Source organism: Mya arenaria, chromosome 5 (genome assembly GCF_026914265.1).
Source record: "Mya arenaria isolate MELC-2E11 chromosome 5, ASM2691426v1".
Classification (NCBI taxonomy): Eukaryota; Metazoa; Mollusca; class Bivalvia; order Myida; family Myidae; genus Mya; species Mya arenaria.
In genome coordinates, this window is record NC_069126.1 from 58501984 (window position 1) to 58525101 (window position 23118).

At 35.7% G+C, this 23118-nt stretch overlaps 1 protein-coding gene across 2 annotated transcripts in view; it reads right to left on the reverse strand.

Moving 5' to 3' along the window:
* Nucleotides 1-23118, reverse strand: part of LOC128236297 (hemicentin-1-like) — a 79899-nt gene that overhangs the window by 25248 nt on the left and 31533 nt on the right. For both annotated transcript variants that reach the window (XM_052951184.1, XM_052951185.1), the window contains exons 4-10: nt 22220-22513; nt 17119-17418; nt 16360-16653; nt 13249-13548; nt 6446-6739; nt 1432-1731; nt 939-1217 (exon numbers count right to left, since the gene is read on the reverse strand). In XM_052951184.1, the coding sequence (XP_052807144.1) occupies nt 939-1217; nt 1432-1731; nt 6446-6739; nt 13249-13548; nt 16360-16653; nt 17119-17418; nt 22220-22513 (2061 nt within the window). The remainder of the gene's footprint in view (nt 1-938; nt 1218-1431; nt 1732-6445; nt 6740-13248; nt 13549-16359; nt 16654-17118; nt 17419-22219; nt 22514-23118) is intronic.

Below are 23118 nucleotides of genomic sequence, written 5' to 3' on the forward strand. Positions count from 1 at the left end.
TAGTGAAACGGAGTGATGATTCCTGTACCCTGCACTTCGTTATAGATATATCTGTACGTAAAGACTGAAGTCAATACCTCAAATACTTTGGATTTATGTTCCGGACAAAAAACAAGCATCAACCAAATGGTAAAGGGAAGTTAATTCAGTAAATATGGAAGTTTGTATTGCAGTTCTGCAGGCACTGTGCTTCCGGTTATTGCTTACTGCCCATAATCAAACTTCCCTTCAGTATGTTTTGACCTTTGGTAAGGACAAGCAACAGACATAATTATATAAGACGTTTCACGTTGCACTCATATTTTATATATCATATTTTACCATTATACTAAGAGTCTCATTGAATCCCATCACTAGTTTTGCTGAAGTAATCTCCGGACATGGGTCTGCCGGAAGGGCGTAAAAAGGGCAAGACGGAAAGATAACGTGATAACTTAATGATCTCCCTTCAAGGAGCACAAACATGGCATTTAAAGTTTTATCGGTGTTTCGAAAATTTCACTATTGACTTGGTCAGACTAATTTTGTAATTACGTTTTATATGCATGGTTAAAAGGCTGAACCAAGAATGTAACGTTCTTCGTATATTTCACCAAGTAGCCTACTCGACAAATACATATGACACACACATTTACATAACTATAATTTTATAGACATATATTATGAAGAGTGGATGGACAAATTGCCTTGTTAAATGTGATGACAATTTTTGCTAGAAATGCTGGGTCACAGATGTTGCAAATTATCATTAAGACTTTTGATTCGACAAACCAAACACCTAAAAACGGCGATATAATAAACTATAGAGAGTCATATTTTTACAATGAAAAAATACCATTACGCTCATTTGCTGTAACTTAGTTTAGACCTAACAAAAGAGCCATCTATGATCATCTATTTTTAACGTGAATTCAATAAATACGAAATCATTTACATACACTGAACATTGAGGTAAAAGGTTCCACTATGATTTCCAGTTATGGCGGGCGATCCAGTAGGCGTCATCTGGTTCGTAGCGGTGCATGTGTACATGCCGTCGTCGGATTTCTTCACAGAGCTGATTTTGACAATCTGGCTGTTCCATTGTCTGATTTCATCTGACGACGTCCAGACAAACGATGTCTGGGAAGGATTCCCAGGAGTGAACAAACAAGAGTAGTTTAAGTCCGTGCCCTCCAAAATATCAAAGGTCTGCGGAAGATTCACTTTAGGTCCAACTACAGAAGTAAACACATTCTTAGCACATTCTATCAGCTTTGAACGAGAACGATATAAATATATAAACAGTATTTTACTCAGAGTTTTAGTTAAAATGTCATTCAAAACCAATGATGATATAGTAACTAGTTCAATGTTGAATAATAAATACTTAGATTAATACTAGGTTTTGAAAGGAATACATATAGCATTTATTTTGTAAATACAACTCACATTGTACATCCACCGAGAACGCAGTAGTATTGGTACCCGTTATCATGTTTCCTTTAGTGGGGTCCATTATGTTTGTGACGGTAAGGGTGTAATTGCCTAGGTCAGAGGAGTGCTGTACTTTGGTAAGGGATAAATTGGCTCCAGACACTGATCCACGGCCTGGAGTTGACCAGATATATGTGATCTCGGGTGGAATGGCAGAACTGGTACAGGTTATTGTGCCGTCTGATCCCTCTAGTAGTACGGCGCTGATGGAGATATTAGTTGCATTGATGGCACATACTGGTGCAGTTGGAGGATCTACGGATAAAATAGATTGCTTAGCAGGGTGGGAGAATTAGTTCGGCCGATAATGCCGTGTATGTCCTCAACTAGTTTACATCAAAGATTATAGACGCCAACGATATGTTTACTGCTTCTGAGAAAACTTATTTTGCAAAGATCATTTGGATATGACCCAGTAGCGAAACTGTCTTCCTTAACTTAGCATGCATTTAAGCCATTTAACAGACATTTTTTTCATGTATCTTCATAAACTATACATACGACATGTTGCTATACAAAATATGCATCTGCCATGAAAAGAAGAACAACATTGTTCGACAAGTGAAATAAGTCTTTGGATGAATATCATACAAGTGGGGACTATTAGATATTCGTATGTTAGAAAAAATGTATGATGAAATGCTTATGAATGTTAATTTTGAATTAGATGATTATTTAAATTTGGAGTCATGGGGTTATTTAGCGGCACATTTATGCCACCAATTAGATTTTTCCATGTCGCGGTGTCAATGTGTATCAGTGTTATCTTTGTAAAAACATTATTGAAATCAAACCAAAAAAATATGTTTAGCATGTAACTACTACAATATACGAATATGTCTAAGCTGCGCAGCTTAATACACATAAGGCTGCACTATATCTTGGTATCGTACCTTAACCGCACTTAATGTGGCCCATACGAAACGCACATTTGGAAGTTTGCATACGTGCCCTAACCACACTTGAAGGAGGGTTTTCACCAAATGGTGATGCTGCTTGGAATCTATTGTATAGTTTGTAGGACGCAAATGACACGGTTCGTGACTGCCAACTTCATGAACGCACATTAAAATTTGTGTACTTAACTTAAAACATTTATTTATTTTTGATTAAAGAAGTATCACCTATATAATATGATATGGTTACTGATTTTTTATATATTCTGCAACCTCACAAAAAGGAGCAATTTATGCCAAACAAGGCACTGAATGCTATACAATAGCCAACATATGCCGATTTATCTGTATTACTTAGTACCTCTCACTGGCATTCGCACAGATAGGGTTATCTTTTAATACTGTTGTTTCAACAGTATTTGTTTTCGACAAGATAGGGCTTTTTGTGTTTGAATGTATTGCCTTGATACTATTAGGTTATCCCTTGACCCAATTTATATTCCGTTTACGCGAAGTTTTACTTCTGCATACTGATAACAAATCAATCTTTCAGCCAGTGTCCAGTTAAATACTTACAAATTGTTTGATCTGTGTATTTCTCCTGCTACGTTTGATATTTCTGTCGTGTTTTTACTTTGTTACAGCACCCTTGTTTTACCGTCCAGGTTCAACTTGTATTAAACTTGCAAAATTAGGATGGCGGCTTTATATTTCCCCGAACGTCAAGAAACTACTTTACTTTTTTTAGAAGTATCGGTTGCTTTGTATCTGCTTGCAATATCAAAATAGGTAAGAACATACTTCTACGTTTTCTGCGCTTACCGACAACCAACGTGCTATGCAGTGGATATAAAAAAAACAGCATGTAGCCCGTTTTAAGCAGCAATATGAGACCTTGGCCTGACTATTGTATTTGTCGGCAAAAAATAAATCTGCTATATTGCTCGCTACTTTCAACATTCAAATGTCCTTTCTCGCTTATCTTTGCCTATTTTATTGCTGAAATGACCCTTCAAAAACCGTTGAATTAAAATTATCTGTTTTTATCAGAATTTTATGTTACATTAAATATCAAAATATGTAAAAGTATAAGCGGGGGAAAAACGGAAAAATTACTTTATTTCCCTGTAGAATAATGGTGACGTATAGGCATTAGGTAATTCGCGATACAAAATAGCTGATAGAGAGCCACCATTCTATATTCAATTAACTGGCTTGAAACAATGAAAAGGCAAAAACAAAATGTCATTGAATAGCATTAGAATTTAGCATTATAACTAAGTGAATAAAAATAAAATAATTGTTATAAATATTCGTTTGCATCATATCAACCATTACTCCTCACACCCAGCTGCTATCATACAAGCCGCATTACACTTAAATGCCCTATCCACTTATGTTCTGCCGAAAGTGAATAATTATCCCTCAAAAGTGCCTCAAGTGGCTTCGTGCCAAACTATTTTCCAGTTGTGTAATACTTCTTTCTTTTTTGCTTGATCAACATAACCAGTGGTCTGCTCAACATGGTGCTCATTTTGCAATTATTTATTGATACAATTTAATATATTTATATATGTTCCCTTTTAACTCCATGTCGCCGGTCCTGCCTCTTATTGTTTAACGGCTTTATCATGTTTCCCTGATCGCCGGAAATATTTGAAAATAAATAATTTCTGCCTGAAAACGCCAGAACATAAACAGCTTGCCAATCAACATTGCTTCGTCATTTGTCGTTGTTTTATAGATAGAGAAAAAATACCATTTGAGCGACACTTAAGTTTGGAAACAACAAAGCTTATTTCATAACATCAGCAAGAAAAATGTCCTGTAAGAATATCTCTAGTGGCCATTGAAAACATGATATAAACTGTAATGTACAACCATATAAAACCACAATTTCCAGCCTACTCGCAACAAGAACATGTCAAAACACGATTGGTAAACAAATCCTCCTTTAAATCATCAAGTTCGGGTGGGTTTATCACATTGAACTAATTTGACACTCCAATCACATACATATAAATGACTTAAACACCAATGCTAAGTGTATTTCTTCTGACGACATTTAATTTGGTATCGGGTATCTGTAAAGAAATCCAAAGTATGATTGACGGCCACCACCAGCCACAATGTTTTCTTACCTAAGTGGTATCCTGTGTGGCAAAAGTTCTCCTGCGTTTTTATTTGTAATTCTTATCTTGAACTTAATTAAAAACACCATACAATTGACTGCAATTTTCCAAGCAGCAGAGGCAATGTGTGTTAGTTTTAAGGAGATTGCTTTTCAGTACTATGTTTTTATGGGCCAGTCCAGATTTACCCTATTCCAGAACAAAACCCAGGCCAGAATCAACCTTGTTCAGAATCATCCTTGTCCAGATAACCCAAGTCCTGAATCATTCAAGTCTAAAACATCCCAGTCCAGATTTACCCTAGTCCTGAACAAAACCAAGTCCATAATCATCCTTGTCCATAATCATACTTAACCACCACCCTAGTCCAGAATCAATCCAGTCCAGAATCACCCTAGTTTTGTATCATCTCTGTCCATAATCACCCTTGTCCAGAATCATCCTAGTCCTTAACCTTCCTTGTCCAGAAACACCCTAGTCCATAATCACCCTAGTTTTGTATCATCTCTGTCCATTATCACTCTAGTCCATTATCATCCTAGTCCATAATCACCCTAGTCCAGAATCATCCTAGTCCAGAAACACACTAGTCCAGAAACACCGTAGTCGAGAATCATCTTAATCCAGAATCACCCCAGTTCATAACCATCCTAGTAGAGAATTAACCTATACCATGAACACCGTAGTCGAGAATCACCCTAGTCCATAATCAACCTAGTCCATAATCGACCAAGTCCAGATTTACCCTAGTCCATAATCAACCTAGTCCATAATCACCCTAGTCCATAATCACCCTAGTCCATAATCAACCTTGTCCATAATCGACCAAGTCCAGATTTACCCTAGTCAAGAACAAAACCCAGTCCAGAATCATCATTGTCCAGAGTTATCCTATTCCAGAATTACCCTAGTCCATAATCGCCGTAGTCGAGAATCAACCTAGTCCAGATTCATTCAAGTGCAGAATCATCCTTGTCTTAACTCCACCCTATTCCAGATTCAAACTAGTCCAAGATCTCCCATATCAAGAACCAACCTTGTCCAGAACAAAACCCAGCCCAGAATCACCCAAGTCGAGAATCATATTTGTCCAGAATCACCCTAGTTTTGTATCATCTCTGTCCATAATCATCATAGTCCAGAATCACCCCAGTCAAGAATCATCCTTGTCCAGAATCACCCTTGTCCAGAATAACCCCATTCCAGAAACACTCCAGTCCAGAATCAGTCTTATCCAGAATCACCCCTGTCCAGAAAAACCCCATTCCAGAATCACCCCAGTCCAGAATTAGTCTTATCCAGAATCACCCCAGTCCAAAATCAGCCTAGTCCAGAATCACCCGAGTACAGAATCAGCCTTTTCCAAGATCAACCCAGTCCAGAAGTAACTCTGTCAATAATTAGTCTAACCCTGAATCATCCTGGTCAAGAATCACCTAAGTCAAGAATCAACTTAGTCCAGAATCAACCTAGTCCAGAATCAAGCTAGTTTAGAATCACCCTAATCCTGAATTTACCTAGTCGAGAATCACCCTTATCAAAAATCACCCCAGTCCAGAATCAACCTAGTTCAGAATCACCCAAATCCAGAATCAACGAAGTCAAAAATCACCCTGGTCTAGAACCTCCCTAGTCCATAATTAAACTAGTCTAGAATCAACCTAGTAAAAAACACCACAGTTCAGAATCACTAAAGTCCATAATAGCCCATTCGAAAATCGCCATGGTCCAGAATCACTATGGTAAAAATAAATCCTGGTCCAGAATCATCCTACACAACAATCATTCGAATCTAAAATCACCCCATATCCAGAATCACTCATGGCCAGAAACGTCTGAAGACCTAGTCCAAAACATAAATTCCTCAGTGTTCTGTGCTATTATGAGTATGTATACTTGCTCTTATTGATTTAGAATTAACATATTAAGAAACAAACTTACACAGAACTTGGACACTAACGGTTGCTTGTCGAGTCCTAACCATTGTGCTTCCTCCAGTAGGTGACAACGTGTTCAATGCGGTACATGTGGCATTTCCGTTGTGTGTGGTCTGCACGTTGTTAAGTGTGAGGGTTGGGCTACTATCTGGCCCTCCACCAGGGTACGTCCATTTATAACTTGGGCTCGGGTTTCCCGTGCTATCGCAGTTGAGCGTCATGGAACGTCCGGATATTACACGCACGTTGGAGCTTATTGGAGAACCCTTGTAGGATACAATAGGGGTGGAAGGTTCAACTGAAAATAAAGCGAAATTTAGGTATCCATGTATGTGATAATGATAAACACGCGGAGCTTACCTCTTGTATCACATTTTAGGAGAGCAATTTTCATCTGTCATAAGAATTTACGTAAAGAACGAGGACGACGACGACGGCGACAGATGTTTGGGAGATAACGGGTATCCTTTTCGTGTGCATATATACTTTAGATGTGATATAACATGTGGAATTGGTCATACGTAGAGCTGATTGAATATGCATTATTGGATGGAATTTTCCGTTTTGACCTTTTTATAGCAAAATAAAATTCAACTTCGTAGCATTATTTAGGTACGTAACTACTATTTGGCTCAATATGCTCATATATGCTGATTATGGCTTTGTATGCCTTATCAAAATGAACGTTCAGCTATGAATAGGTTAAGATTTTATCCTGCACTGTGACTCTCCATTTGTTTTGCCATTCGAGACGAGAAAAAACAAATGATGCTACTTAAGTATTGCAAACTGTACGTTAACATGCAACGTCTTTATGAAAACGTACCCGTATAACGATGATAGGGCCTCAAATTACACATAAACAGTCAATGTATAACAAATGTGTTTATACCGTAGGCATTTAAAAAAGTATTTTGCAAACACTGCAAATTATGTCAAAAACGAATCCATCAAAAGAAACAGAATTGAGATGGTCGTTCGATAATTTATATCGCATTTCAATCTTTAAAAAAATAAATATAAGAAGATTCACTGATTATTTAATCAAATAGGAAAGTTTACCTTCACACCAATCAAGACACATTCGCATGTGTTCGTACATTGCAATTTATGCTTATAAACATGATATTTTAAAACAAAGTGATCAAACAGCGAGGCCCGCCCGAGGTCTCTGACACTAGCTTTTCTATCAGTGATATTTTGGGGAAGGCTAGTGCTGTGTTTCAGGATACAAACGATTCTGTGTATGAGGAGAGCACTCGCGAAGTATTCAACAAAACTCCTGTGTCAGGTTCGGACAGAAGCAGTTGCAAGATGGCGGAAGGCGGCAGCGAACCCATACACAAAGACTAGAATGTATGAAGGCAATGGGCGAAAAATTAACAGCAATGGAAAAGAAATTGAATTCAATTGAAACCATTCAACATCATCTAACGGACTTTGAAAATGAGTTAAGGAAAATACGGATAGCCCTCGAGGATCATGTGAAGCGTTCGGACGAACGCTTTAACAAGCTTGAGGAAAAGGTTGGGTAGGTTGACGTGGAGGCGGAGATGATGGCGGACAGGATGATCGTGTTGGAAAGGCAACGGGGGAGCTTCTGGACTATGTTGCGTACTTAAAAGTCGCAATAAGTGAAAAATAATTAAGTGTTCAGAAATGTTCCTGAGGATAACTCTTCAGGAAACGAGCTAGCCGATGTCGCCGAAATCAACCTTCGCAAGCACATACAGGAGACCCTGAAGATTGCGAAAGAGATGGCACAGTCTATGCGCTTTAAGCGCGTCCACCGATCCCCGGGGCAAACAAGGCAGGATAAAGTACGCAATATCGTTACGAAATTATAGTTTAGCGGGAGGTAGTTCGGCGGTAGTGGAAACATTTGGCTGGGACGGGATGCCAAATATACGAGCAGTTCCCACCGAAAGTGCTTGAAAAACATCGCTGACTGGTTCTCATGACGAAGAACGCCAGCAAAGACGGCACATGCGGGCATGGAGTGCGTATGACACCCTATCCGTGGACGGCAAGCAGGTGCTGCTGAAGGGGCACTTTTGGGGTGAACTATCGGTCCTCTCTAGGAACGTACATGGACTCACGAGGGAGAAGAAATGGATTCTTGAATTTGTAAATATTTTAGAAAAACACGATATTGATTTTCAATACGAGTCATGGTTTAATTCTACTTGTAATATAGATTTAAATAATTTTGATCGTTAATTTCAACATGGGAACGCTAAGCGCAGTAATAATAAAGTAGTTTTATATTACAAAAAATATGGTAAGTAATGGAAACTTAAGTAATTAAAAATCATTTTGATACAATTATTTCGCTGAAACTTGATCACACCTTTTTAAGCATACCGTAGATATTTATTAATGAGGAACTTTCATTAGCGGCTGAGGACTCGCCTATGTACAATACTGAAACTGTTGATTAATATGATTTATATGTCATCTTAGAAAATGATCGTTCTCATACGACAGTCTTGGTTGTGTTTTTGTATGCTTGTTTTTGAACGGTAGGGATGCAAATAAAAAAGTACTATGTTATAATAAACGTAATTGTCCCACTGATAGCCACGATAACGAATTTCATTGCACTTCTGATAATTGACATATAAAATAATAACCACGGGATAACACTTTTAGATGTATGTAAAGGGTCAAGTGTTCGCATTATTAACGTTCGTATTTGTAATACAAATCAACATACATTTGTGTTACATAACGGTTATAATATGTTATTTATGTTGACAAACACAATACGGAGTGTAGCCGACCCATTGATTCTATAGAATGTTTATAACGATAAAGTCGATTTAACAAAATATACAAATAGTAATAAAACCTGAGTTGACTATAATTGTATTGTTGCACGAAATCTGTATTTAAAAGCACTCAGAATTTTCAGTAATGACAAATCAGATGTTAGCAGATTTATTATATATCATCGGAAAACTCATTATAAGAATATTGCCTGTAAAAAGAAGAATATTGATTACAAAAAGACAATGGCTGATATTGAAACTTAAGAAAGAGCAAACGAAGAGAGTTTTCGAAACATTTTAAGTCTTAATTCTCTAATAAATCAAATAAAATACCACCAAAAGAAGTTCCTGAATATTTAAAAACACTGAGTAATAACACTTTTGGTCGTATTAATTACAAGGCAGAATATTTTAATAATAGTAATGATTTTAATAAACCAAATAATTCATTTCCAGAACTGGATGAACCTATAACTGTATAAGATATTATAAATGCTGTTAAAGAATTGAAACTATGTAAATCCTACGGCAGTGATAATATGTTGAATGAATATTTTTCATAATTGTAAATATATTATCTTCGTATTTTTGGCGATTTGTTTAACAATACATTAATTTCGGGTTATTTTCCTACAGAAATAGACTGAATGTATTATTACCCCCTTCATAAAAAGGTTCAGAACTGATCTTAATAATAACAGGGGAGTGACTTCAGTAAGCTTGTTAACGAAAATGTTATAAATAAGCGTGTTGAAAAGTTCTTATACAGAATTATTGTAGGCAAATCTCCTGATGAAATTCAAACCCATTTCTAATAAGCACATTACTGCAACACTTGGGGATTAAAAGTCAAAACTAATAATATAAAACTTATGGTGTTTCGTTTGAGAGGCAGGGTATTTCCAAATGAAATACTAATACTGGCCATGACATTCACGTTGTTAACGACTTTAACTATTTAGGTGTTGTGTTTTATACTACTGGCAATTTTAGCATTATCCAAGAATAGTTTATTGGTTAAGCCCCTAAGATAATGAATATTTCATTTTGTAAATGTCAAGAGTATGATTTGTATCAGTTATTTGATGCATTTGTTGGTTCTATCTTGAATTATTCGGCAGAGGTTTGGGGTGCACTAAATCCAAGGAGTTAGAAAGAATGCATTTAAAGTTTTGTAAAAGATTCTAAAGAGTCAAAACCAATACTTGCAATGCGACTGTTTATGGCGAATTAGGTAGATACCCGTTAAATATTTTCAAAGACATGTACGTATGCTGTCATATTGAGTTGAGGTTGCTACCACTGATAATATTATTATCAAAACTTTATATAGACAAGCAAAGTATGATTGTGAAAAAGGTTGTCGCAATTGGTGATATAACATTAGAAAAGTATTAAATGTTTTTGGTTTTAGTAATGTTTATGATTATATTAATGTTAAGAAATTAAGTTTTCAAATGTAGAATACATTATGCGTTTCAACAAGATAGGAATTGGACTTTAGAAAAAAACTGAGCGTTAGATATGTATAGAACTTTTAATGAAAGTTATTTAAACATTTTACCGAAAAGTTTACGATTTTTCTTTTATAGACAACGACTTTCTGTGCACCAACTTTATATGCAGACCGGAAGATACGCTAGAAATAATTTTGTACGAAACCAAAGATATTGTCTTTGTTGTAAATCCAATGATCTTGAAGATGAACTTCACATTGGCTGTGTGTGTCAATCTTTTAGAAAGAAATATATAAAGAAGTGCTATTATACAAGACCGTCTGTATTTACATATTTTCAAGTATTGCAGTCAAAAAATAGAACTGCAATTATTAAACCGTTTGTTTGTTAAAGATTCGCTTAAAGTGGGATACACAATATATAGTGCTAGAACTTATTATACTGAAATTGGTCCATCCTCTGATTTAGATCAATTATAACAATGATATAAGCTATTTGCTGTAACGTATTAACATGTTTGTATAAACATGTTGTATACTCGTTTTGCAACATTGTTTGTTATTATACATACATGTTGACATTGATGTCCTATGTTGGTATTTTATTGGCCATACCTCAATGTTTAATGTTTATAACAGTAATAATGGAGTATATTATTCTGATATACACTTACGTAGATAATGACTAGACATTTGCTTTGTGTAAATCTTTGCTGTCAATAGAGATAGGATAATGGACTCATGCACATGCATAATACTCAATATATTATCATGATGCTGCACAACATAATTTTACGTATTGTGACTATTTGTATATTGGATGAGACTGTATGTTTTGTTTCATGTATTCATTGATTGATAATTTGCTCGGAAAACTAGATAAATAATCAATTAAAAATACCAACTGGTCTCTCCTCCTCCCACAGCACACTATTATATATCTTTATTTTATTTATTTTAGTTCGGCTTTTCGGTTAATCCATGAACCAAATTGTATCGAACATATTTGTATATCACTGTCTTGTTAATAAAATTATTTGAAGTTTACAACTCTAAAATCACAATACATGCCATGTTAAAATAAAAAGATCATGACATGCCATAACATTGGATTTATTGTATTCTTTCACTTGTTTATATTTTTCACGAAACGAGACTTTATCACAATAATTGAATCATGATGCCATTTTTAATAAATTGGTTAACGGATCCGTCGTCCAATTATCTTGAAAACTCAAAAAATAAATGAAAAGAAAATCTGTGATTTTCTGCAGACGTGGAAATTGATGTATGCTCATGTAAAATCTGCTGTTTGACCCTATGTTACAGTAGGGTGCAGATTTTAAAATTGTTTTCAAAATGGCGGCCTCAATGAAGCATTTATATACTGCGATTGATAAAACATATGTAAACCGATATTTTTAACTACACGGTAAATGTGTTGTTGTTTTTTTCACTTTCTATTTCACTGACTTTTTTCTTGCTTTACACTACCCGTAGGCGAGTAGTTCTGGGACACTAGTAGTTCTCGGACACTCGCAATTTTCGCCTCATTTTGGAAGTTACATATCAAGCATCTGATTTAAATCAATCAGGTGTTTGAAAAGTTTCAGCAGGTACCAAATCTTTTCATTAGGTAAGTATTTTAAGACGTTAAATTCCAAAAGTTTCCAGTTGTTTACAAACTCACATTTTACTTCCGTTAGGAATCACGATTTTAGTGCGCATGCGCAAAAAGCACAACCTAAAATACGGGCAACAGTTAGGTTAAACTATAAGTTCAGTATACTTCCTTTTTTGACGCAGACGACATTCTGCATTTACGAAAATATTCATGTTAAGTCAAGCGTTTACATTACACATGTGCTGTCGAACTAAAATTTAACCCCTTTAGAGCATCACATTCGGAGCCTATGAGAATGGACTTAAATTGTTCAATTTCAATTGATTTTGCATTATTTCAACAGAAGAAGGGCTGAAGTTTGTTATAAACTTTGGAATATCATATATCTTTTAAAATAAGGATACTTTATCGATAAAACCTCTAAAAGTGTCCGAGAACTACTCGCCTACTGGTAAGGCACATTGAAAATTGTGTTTAAAATGTAACACGCATATGCATTACACAGAACAAAATATGAGTGAACAATGTCGCTGATTGATACTGCTCCGCTCATGAGATATTTACCCTTGGACTTTTTGTTAATTTATGAATGTCGTAGTTAAACCTGTACATGCGACTTTGTTTTGAAATCAGATGACGGTGTCACTAGAAAATGTCTTATATGCTCATATAATGACTAAGTCTGGATATATAACTTATTTACTGTACCAGGATAGTAACTTCGAAAGTATTTAATTAAGCATATGTCCGATATGGAAAGCTTGTCCCTAAAGCACTGTGATAATGGCGAACGTTCTGAGTTAACCCTTATAAAAACACTTCCGAAAACTAGTAACACAGCTTACACAATTAAACAGGTTAATCTGCATCATAATATCTCTAAGTAACATGTTGCGATAAGAATAGAAGTACACTCCCAGCACAAAATATCTAGACAAATACATAAAGACACTTACATTGAACGTCAACCGAGAACACTGTGTTGTTTGTTCCCGTTTCCGAGTTTTCTCTTGTGGGATTCATGGTGTTTGTGACTGTCAGGTTGTACTGGCCTTGGTCAGCTGGATGCTTGACATTGGTCAGGGATAAACTGGCTCCGGAAACTGGTCCACGGCCTGGTGTTGACCAAGTGAACGTGATCAGATTCGGATAGGCGGAACTGGTACATGTTATATTGTTGTCTGTTCCCTCTATTAGTACAGCGGTGGTGGAGATAGTAGTTGCGTTTATTGTACATGCTGGTGTACTTGGAGGATCTACGGGTGGAATAGAATTTAGATAAATTGGGCGGATTGGAGAAGCTAGCTCAGCCGATAATGCAGTATGTGACCTCAACTAGTTTAAATTATACATTATGGACGCCAAAATATATTAGTGAATAATATGGAGGTTAATTATACCAAAAACTGATATAAAGTAATTCACATACAGCATTTTTATTCGGTCTTTGTAATTAGATTCAACTTGTACATACTGAAAGTAAAGGGACACGTTCAGTAATACATTGAAAACACTAGGGACAAGCCAAGTAACAAAACAAATAAACAAAGTTTAGAGGCACAAAACAAGGGCCTCAATGATATTGAACGAGATACACATACATTCAAACATTACATACATACGTTCAAACACGATAAACTGCCTCATACGCAAGTTATAGTCTTATCTGTGTTACAAAACGAAAACAAATGTATACATTTAAATGTCAATGGCTAGTGAGCGTATTGTAACCCATAAAACGATGTTAAATTACTCAAATTAAGAATGATAACCTAATTTGTCTAAAGCAAGCAAGGGTTTGGAATTATTTTTTAATGATAATTCAAATGTTAAAAATATTTTACTATAGAAATTCGTTCCCGCAAAAAAATGATTATCGTTTATGGTAATGTTAAAAATATTTTACTATAAAATGTCGTTCCAGCAAAAAATGATTATCGTTTATGGTAATGTTAAAAATATTTTACTATAGAATGTCGTTCCCGCAAAAAAATGATTATCGTTTATGGTAATGTTGAAAATATTTTACTATAGAATGTCGTTCCAGCAAAAAAATGATTATCGTTTACGACCGTGAGACTATCACGTAACGTGAGGGCGATGATGGCATAATTGCCCGACGACGAAGGCGAGGACGTGCACCATGACGATTTTTAAGAAATTTAAACGGAACTCTATCGGTGCAAGGAAAGTAAAATTATTTTTCCCGTAAATGACACACTCCGTGTTTCAGTAACGAGTATTACCGGGAATCGCAGTACCGGAAGTTTACATTCAGTGAAGATTAGAAACTAGTGTGACATAAAAAGTGATTTTTTATAAAAGAAAATTTTACCTTTTATGCTGAGAAATGTAAATTATTCCAGAGAAAAGACTAGAGTCATTCAAGCCCTGAGTTCACATATTGAAATGAACGTCAAAAAATCCGATGTACAAAAAAAAACTGAATTGTAATATTGCCGTCGTATTCCGAATACACATTAGAAAAGGTTTGCTATTTTAATTTCCAATTACTCGTTCTTTTTAAAAGCTGATGCAATTTAAAATCAATTTCTTAGGTCACATTTGTGTACCTTTCAGACTGCATACTAATCAAATCCTATATAATGTATTCTACAAAATATTTTTCAAAACCAGTTTAAATCATTGCAAATGACAAAACATATGTATTATACAGGATATGACATGGTTGACCATGGCTTTTGGTCGATAATTGCCCCAGTGAAAAATAATTACCCTCGGGCAATTTTTCTTACCAGGGAGATTATCAACCAAAAGCCATGGTTAATTATTCAGTATTCAATAAACAGAACATTACAGGTGTTTGATTTGATTAGACAGTTTTAACTGTTAATGGCATATTAGCGTTTTGTAACCCATGTATTATAAATTTTACAAATTATGTTACGTTTGCGCAGCTGTTAAACCAGATGCTCATGAAAATGTATATACCCTATACTTAAACCTAAACCAATTAAATCTGGCAATGAAACACGAAAATACAATAATACACTGGAGACTGAAGGGACAAACCAAAACATTTACTAAAAATTAAGATATGTCTACAAACATGCATTTTGTGTTGCATGGAAAGCTTAGTGCCTGTTATCAATCCTATCAGAAAATTACTAAGGAGTTATATGATTAGATTCTATTGGCTCAGGATGAAATGAAACCGGTGTTGGCTTATTATCTGTATACGCATATATAAGCATTTGTTTCAAACACTTTACCAAAAAAAATAGTTTTCATTGTCTTTTTGTTCTTTGTTCCCACACATGGAAAATTTTTGTTTAGTCTACTCACTCGTCATACAATTGTGTACTTCACGGACGTTTTAAGGACGTATGTATGTTAGAGGGTAAATCTTTAATTTGTCATCAACGTGTATCTTTAACTGAATGTGTTTAAATATAGTATTGCCTGTTTTGCTTCTACATATTTTAACATACATTTGAATGAATACAGTAATTGAGCAAACAGTAAAATATCTGCTATATACTTAATTCATTTTGAATTTTTTCTCTAGATTATTCAAGTTTCCTTACATATAAATTGGTATAAACTGGTTTTTCTCATGATTTATTATTACTCGTAAAAAACCAAACAATTCCTCTTATATCTTTCAAATACAAATACTTAGGTTTAAAGAGACCAATCATAAGTCAAGTGCAAAAGTCAACAATATTTTATTTGCACAACAAAGCAGGTTCGTTCAAGTGAGATGATTTCATACAACAAAACTTTAATTCACTTTGATAATATCTATTGCTCTACTATGTTGTTTGGAGTAGAAATACTATTGTTATATTTTGAAAATTCTCTTTCTTCAACAGGTTTGGATGGATGTTGATATAATATGAGATTAGCGTTGATTTTTATAAAGATATCTCCCTAGAAATTGAACGAAAGATGAAAGTAAGTTTAGAGAGCTCAAATACCTAAAACCAATTTATCTGACTCATACAATTGTTTCACCATGTATATAAGAATTATATGTCAGATAGATTCTTGATATGTTTCTCATACGAACAATACACTTTTTGTTTTTACTTAGCCTAACTTACACAAAATTTGAAGGATGATGGAGGTAAGTCGAATTTTATCTTCCGTCGTCTCTCCGGTAGGTGACAATTTGTTCCTTGCTGCACACGTGACATTTCCAGAATGTTGAGTCTCTACGTTGGTCAATGTGAGATTTGGGCCTTCCTGTGACCCTATCCCAGAGTACGTCCACGTGAAAGCGGGGCTCGGATTTCCCGTGCTCCTGCAGTTGAGTGTCATGGAACGTCCGGATTTTACCCGTAAAGGGGAGCTCACCTCGAATCCTTTGTAGGATACGTTTGGGGTGGATGGTTCATCTGTTAATACAGTTAGTGTATTGCACAATGTATATATCTATAATATTGCTAAACGCCCAAAGACGGTTCATCTTTAAAATTAGAATCAGCATTCCATATCTCCCTGATAATGATGCACGTCCTTAAATTAATTATGGTAAATGACTCTACTAATGAAGTTTACATGTACATGTTCATTAAATACACCATTGTCACTCTTGAAAGTCGGGAATGTACATATGGAGTTGAAGTTACCTTTGATCGATTGTACTGTTATGATACATTCAGGGTGGAGGACGAGTTTGAATTGTTATTCTACATTGGTATTCTATATACCCCAAGAAAATATCTGTATCAAGGCAGTAATCTCGGAGATCTTACAATACTTTAAAGATTGAAAGCTAGGCTGTAACGCACTTTGATAAACTGAAGATGTAGATAAGACATCACAACACCAAATATTTAAGCAACGCATAAGACACTCACACTGTACATCCACATAGAACGTTGTGTTGTTTGTTCCCGTTTCCATGTTTCCTTCTGTAGGGTCCATTGCGTTTGTGGCTGTCAGAGTGTACTTGCCTTGGTCGGCGGTGTGCTGGACATTTGTCAGGGTTAAACTGGCTCCGGTAACTTGTCCACGGCCCGGAGTTGACCAGGTGTACGTGATTGGAGTCGGATAGGCGGAACTGGTGCAGGTGAAAGTGCGGTCAGCGCCCTCCACTAGTGTAGCAGTGCCCGAGATAGAAGTTCCACTGATAGTGCATGATGGACTACTTGGAGGATCTAGGGATAGAATAAAAGTAAGATTACATTTAATTGTATAGGTGTGATCTGGAACGAACTGGGGCGAAACTGATATTGCTGATGTATCCTCTACTAGAATAACAGAGCTTACTATTAAGAAATATTACACACCACTGAGGGTCATATGACATAATAAGGACCGGCCAGTCAGCCACCGAAAGTGTATATGGACCGAGGCGTTAGCCGAGGTCCGTTCACCTTCGGGGGCTGACTGGTCGGTCCTTATAATGCCATTTGACCCGAAGTGGTGTGTTAATATTTCTTAATAGTAAGCTCTGTTATTCTAGTAGATATTATACCGAACTTTTGATAGTACCATCAATTATTTGTAATGTACTTAAGATGTGTTATTGAACAAAGCTAATAATATTAACTTGCGACCAATCTACGTCGTTGTGAAAAAGAAAAGCAAGCCTGCCAGTTGCATGATGTCATCGGTCCATATTACACTTTTGGCGAGGTCCGGACTGGCCAAAATTATGATATGGACCGCTGACGTCATAAAACTGGATTTTCATCAAAATACAGTGATATACTGACCGATCGAGTTTATATATACAAAGAAGGATCACATTTATGTGAGTAATAATATTGCATGATAGTGTATATGGCGGATCTACAGATAGAATATAAGTATTGATAGTACATCTTGCATAAATGTGATCCTTCTTTGTTTATATCAGGTCGACCGGCTCGTTAATCACTACAGTATACCTTACATAAATGTGTCTTTTCTGTGTGTATATATAGTGTCGAGCAGTCCGTCTTTCATTGTTTTTTTAAAAAAAAACTAGATTTAAATTGACCGCTTACATCATAAAAATGTAGAGTGCAGATATGCGATTTTCACAACGGCGAACAATTGCAACAATACAACATGGCCAATCGACAGTGGGATGAGCTCCCAAACGCAAACACCTCGGTGTATATACAAATTCGGGGACTGAACGACTGGTCCTTATAACGTCATATGACCCTCTGTGGTTTGATATGTTTCTATTACAAGTTATGTTGTGAACTCGAGTGGATTAGCGAAACCGTATATAAGTGTGGTTGAGCTAAACCTTTCACTGGTTTCACTTCGTTCTCACCCGATATGGTTTCCTTGGTCCCGTATATCCCATTACCGGTCACCTACGTAACCTATAATATCTTTCAAGTAGCACATCATAATTGGTTTGTTTTTCAGGTTCTTATATTGAATCAAAATTCGATTTAATTATTTCCTTTTCGTCAATATCCTTTTGCATTGGAATTTTCTGTGTGCTTGAATGAAGTTGTTTAAAATTCTGTGCTGAGCTTTCAATGATGCCTTTTATCTCTTTAATATGAGTTTTATTTACAAAACGGTAAAGCCTGCGGGAATAGCACCGCGATTGCTACAATTGGTATCGCTTGTTATTAAGCTAAAACGGCAGTTTACCCAATTTAAGCACTTCTTACTTTTTATGTTGTTCTCTCAGTTCCACATGGTTTATAACTCTTTCTATATGCTGCTACCAATTTGATTAAATGCTTTAATGATATCCTGTATTCTCTATTTAAATGTATGTCTTTATAATATTTATATTTTGTTTTTACTTTACTGAAAACGTTGTGAAAACTAAATTGGTTATGCATATTAACAGGGCAGGTTGTTGCTAAACGTTTGCAGTTTGTTCTACCAACTTTCTGAAATTTGTTAAAAGCTTGGCAACTTATTGACAGTTTTTTTTTAAAATAAATACGGCGTTTCAAAATTGTTCAAAAATGAAAGAGTAGTGTACTAGATTGTATTTAGCCAATGTTTTTAAAATAACCTTGGGAAAAAAGTGGAATAAGGCGAACAAAGGAAGAGTGCATACAACCTGACAAGGTTCACAGTATGGGCCGACAGTACACCTACTGCATCAACTACGTTTTTTCCATGGTTCCTCTCCGTCATTAGCTAGCATGTTCATGCAACCTGAACCTCAGTTCCTTACTTACTACAAAAGCAATCTCCATGGATACGTGGGGTCGTTTCAATAAAGATCTTAGTCGATATTATACGTAAATTGAAATTATCTTAGTATCAAAGTTATATTTGAGTGTACTGAACTTAAACCAGACTAAACTATGATGACATATTGCCGTTTGTGACGTGTTTACAGCTATAAGATTATTGAAAGTACGATCAAAATCCTTTATTAAACAGCCTCCAGTAACTTAGTGTTACGCCTGTTACTCCGCAAATTAGCACATTACTCCGCAGTTAGTACACACTTCAAACAGACCACGCCCCAATGTACAATGAGCAGTTCAATGCAATTATGACCAAATTGTGTTCCATTGAAACTTGCCAGACAGCTGATCAAAATAGAAAGTGTTAAATTGTATCAGGCACGGTCACATTAGTAGAAGTCAAGGTCGCCTAATTTGAAAACTAACCCAATCTGTGATGATATCAAACGTTATCATCCAAAACTTAAATAAACTGTTTTATACCAAGTAGTATTGAACTGCAGTCACTTTCCATGCGCGACAATTTGCTTTTCTCCAACTTTGGGAAAGAAAATATTTAATCAAAATTATTCAGTGATAAAGATCTGAAAATTGAACACAATGAAACAATATTTATATTGATCGCGCTCTCCGGGGTAAATCTTAGCACGGGAAAATGCGTCTTATTATGGCAAATCAAGGCACGGTATCATCAGTGACCAACTACCAAACGTTATTCAGGAGCGTAGCAAAAGTACTGAGTGCATGCTTGTCATGCATGCAAGCAGACAATGATTTAAGTTGATTCCAAGTTCATCGACGGGTAAGGTTAACCCATGGCTACCCATCGCCATGACCTTAACCATCGGTTTAAGATCGATGCTGCAATGTGTTTCATTAGTCTTTTTTTTCCCCACAAAAATCACAGTATTGTCATAGCCTATGTCTTGCAAAACTTTGACATTGCCTGTAACTTCAATGTTTAAGATACTCGGATGTACACAGGCTTCCGTTGACAGACATTTGCATGTGCATTATTGTGTACAATATTGTTGTGGAGTTACGGCATTTAATAGTTTGCAACGAAAATACTTTCACCATTCCTCGCTGTGTTGACATTGCCAAATCAAAACAAAGCTGCAACCTTAAGTTTTTCCATAAATTAAGAACACTGTCCATAAATTCCGACATCATTGATTATTTACAACTGAAAATGGCTTCGCTTGCAACAAGTTAATGTTCAATAATTTTAAATATTTAAGACATCTAAATGCCGAGTATCAGTTACTCGAACATAAATCTAATAAGATTTTTAAAACGTTCGTGCTTGAATTAACAGTGTAATTCTCACGGAATTCAGAAGGGAATTAAAATGAAACTAGCAAGTTTCCAACACAGCAGTATGTGCTTGTTTCCGACTTGGCTTACTCTCACAATAAATATTTGATATTAGCTAGTGTTGTGCCGATGATCGATTATAATCGACAATTAATCGAAAAGGACTACGTTGACGACAATCGAAAGGTAAATTTGAACAATCGATTATAGAAAACAAAGGACGTAACTGCTACCGAATTTTTTTCTGGTTAATGCTAGTTAATGTTGAAATGTTAAGGTGTGTCGATGTTAATTTATCTAGTCATTTTCTTATCAAGTATGTAAGTCACAACAGTACCTTATTACAAATTGTCTTTGTCATTGGACTGCTAAAGGATTTGATCTCAACTTCTCATGTTTGTGCTTTAAAAGTGATTTTTAAAACATGTGACTGTTTACTTCTTACCATGAAAGAAAATGTTTTTGTAAAACATATAGAATATTCTTCTTATTGTACTTGTTACTGACTGATTATTAAAACGAAATTGATATATTTATTACATATATACAATACTAAATGTAAGACAAAAAATAGAGTCTGTGGTCTCATTCATGTTCTGTAATAGTAACTTGTAAACTCTTAACGATAGTTGCGTTCTCAATAGATAATGTAATTTATAGAAAGAAATGTACAGACAATAGTGTAAGGGAACATTGGTGCTTAAACTGGTGCATGTACTGTATCTGTATGCCTTAAATATGATGACCAAATACAATTAAACAATGATTAAATCGATTAATAATCGATCATTGATCGGTTTGATAAACCGATTATCGATAGTAATTGTTCTGCCCGATTCCCAACACTAATATTAGGTTTACTTTATCGTTGGGACGAAGGCGTTGAGTCTCAAGATAAATTAGAACAGGAGGTTAACATAAACTTACTAAGGAAGAAGGCATATGTTTTAAGAGGTAAAAACACGGCAGAACCGAGCTTTTCCGAATGTCGTTTTGAGTCCGTATTAGCCTGTAGTAGAACGTTAATTATATTCACAGTTAGTTTTTCACATAAGATAATTAAGAATCTCATAATTTGTCTTTAATCGCGAACATTCTACAAATCTGCTGATAGGATAACTATCAAATTCAAAATTTTCAGTACACTTGTATCTTTGTTCTTATTTTCAAGAGAGGATATATCTCCGGAAAGCAGTTTATCTTTCCGTATTAATATTGATTCGTTTCGAGGTAAGCGTTGCCTTTCAGACAAATCAATACATTTAAAAAGGTATGCTATTGCTTATAGATGTCATACAGATCTTAAATTTTTCCCGAGTGATTTATAAGTTTGAAAGTATATTTTTAAACGTATTAATGGAAACATATTTTAAATTATAAAAACCATGGTTTCTACACAATTCTATCATTTTTGTTTATATGATGCTGCGCTTGTTTTTCAACGAACTTACACTGTTTTGTTGAACTAAGTCTCACTTACACAGAACCTGAAGGTTGATGGTTGTTTGTTGACTTCTATCAACCGCTGAACCTTCAGTAGGTGACAACGTGTTCCTTGCTGTACACGTTACAGTTCCGGCGTGTGTTGACTGCACGCTGGCCATTGTGAGCGTGGGCCAAGTAAATGAACCTCCTCCAGGGTATGTCCAGGTGTAAGTGGGGCTCGGATTCCCCGTGCTACTGCATGTGAGCCTCATGGAACGCCCGGAAATTACCCGTACTGGGGAGGTAACCTCGGAACCATTGTATGATACTGTCGGAGTGGACGGTTCATCTGTAAATAGAGCATAAAGTATTATACAGTATATATGTTAAGGATAATGGTAAAGTCAGGATGAAACCAATACAAGGGCGATTGCCTCGGAACTATGGTATAATACGTCGTTTTTGTTTATTATTATTATTATTATTATTATTATTATTATTATTATTATTATTATTATTATTATTATTATTAAGTAGCAGTTGAAGTAGCAGTAGCAGTAGCAGTAGCAGTAGTGTTAGTGGCAGAGATAGTGGTAGTGGTAGTGGTGGGGGTTGTAGTCGTAATATTAGTAGTAGTAGTAGTGGCAGTGGCAGAGGCAGAGGCAGAGGCAGAGGCAGTGGCAGTGGCAGTGGTTGTTGTTGTGGTGGTGGTGATGGTGGTGGTGGTGGTGGTGGTGGTGGTAGGAGAAGTTGTAGTAGTAGTAGCTGTAGTAGTAGTAGTGGTGGTGGTGGTGGTGGTGATAGTAGTAGAAGTTGTAATAGAAGTAGTTGTGGTGGTGGTGGTGGTGGTGGTGGTGGTGGTGGTGGTGGTAGTAGTAGTAGTAGTAGTAGTAGTAGTAGTAGTAGTAGTAGTAGTAGTAGTAGTAGTAGTAGTAGTAGTAATAGTAGTAGTAG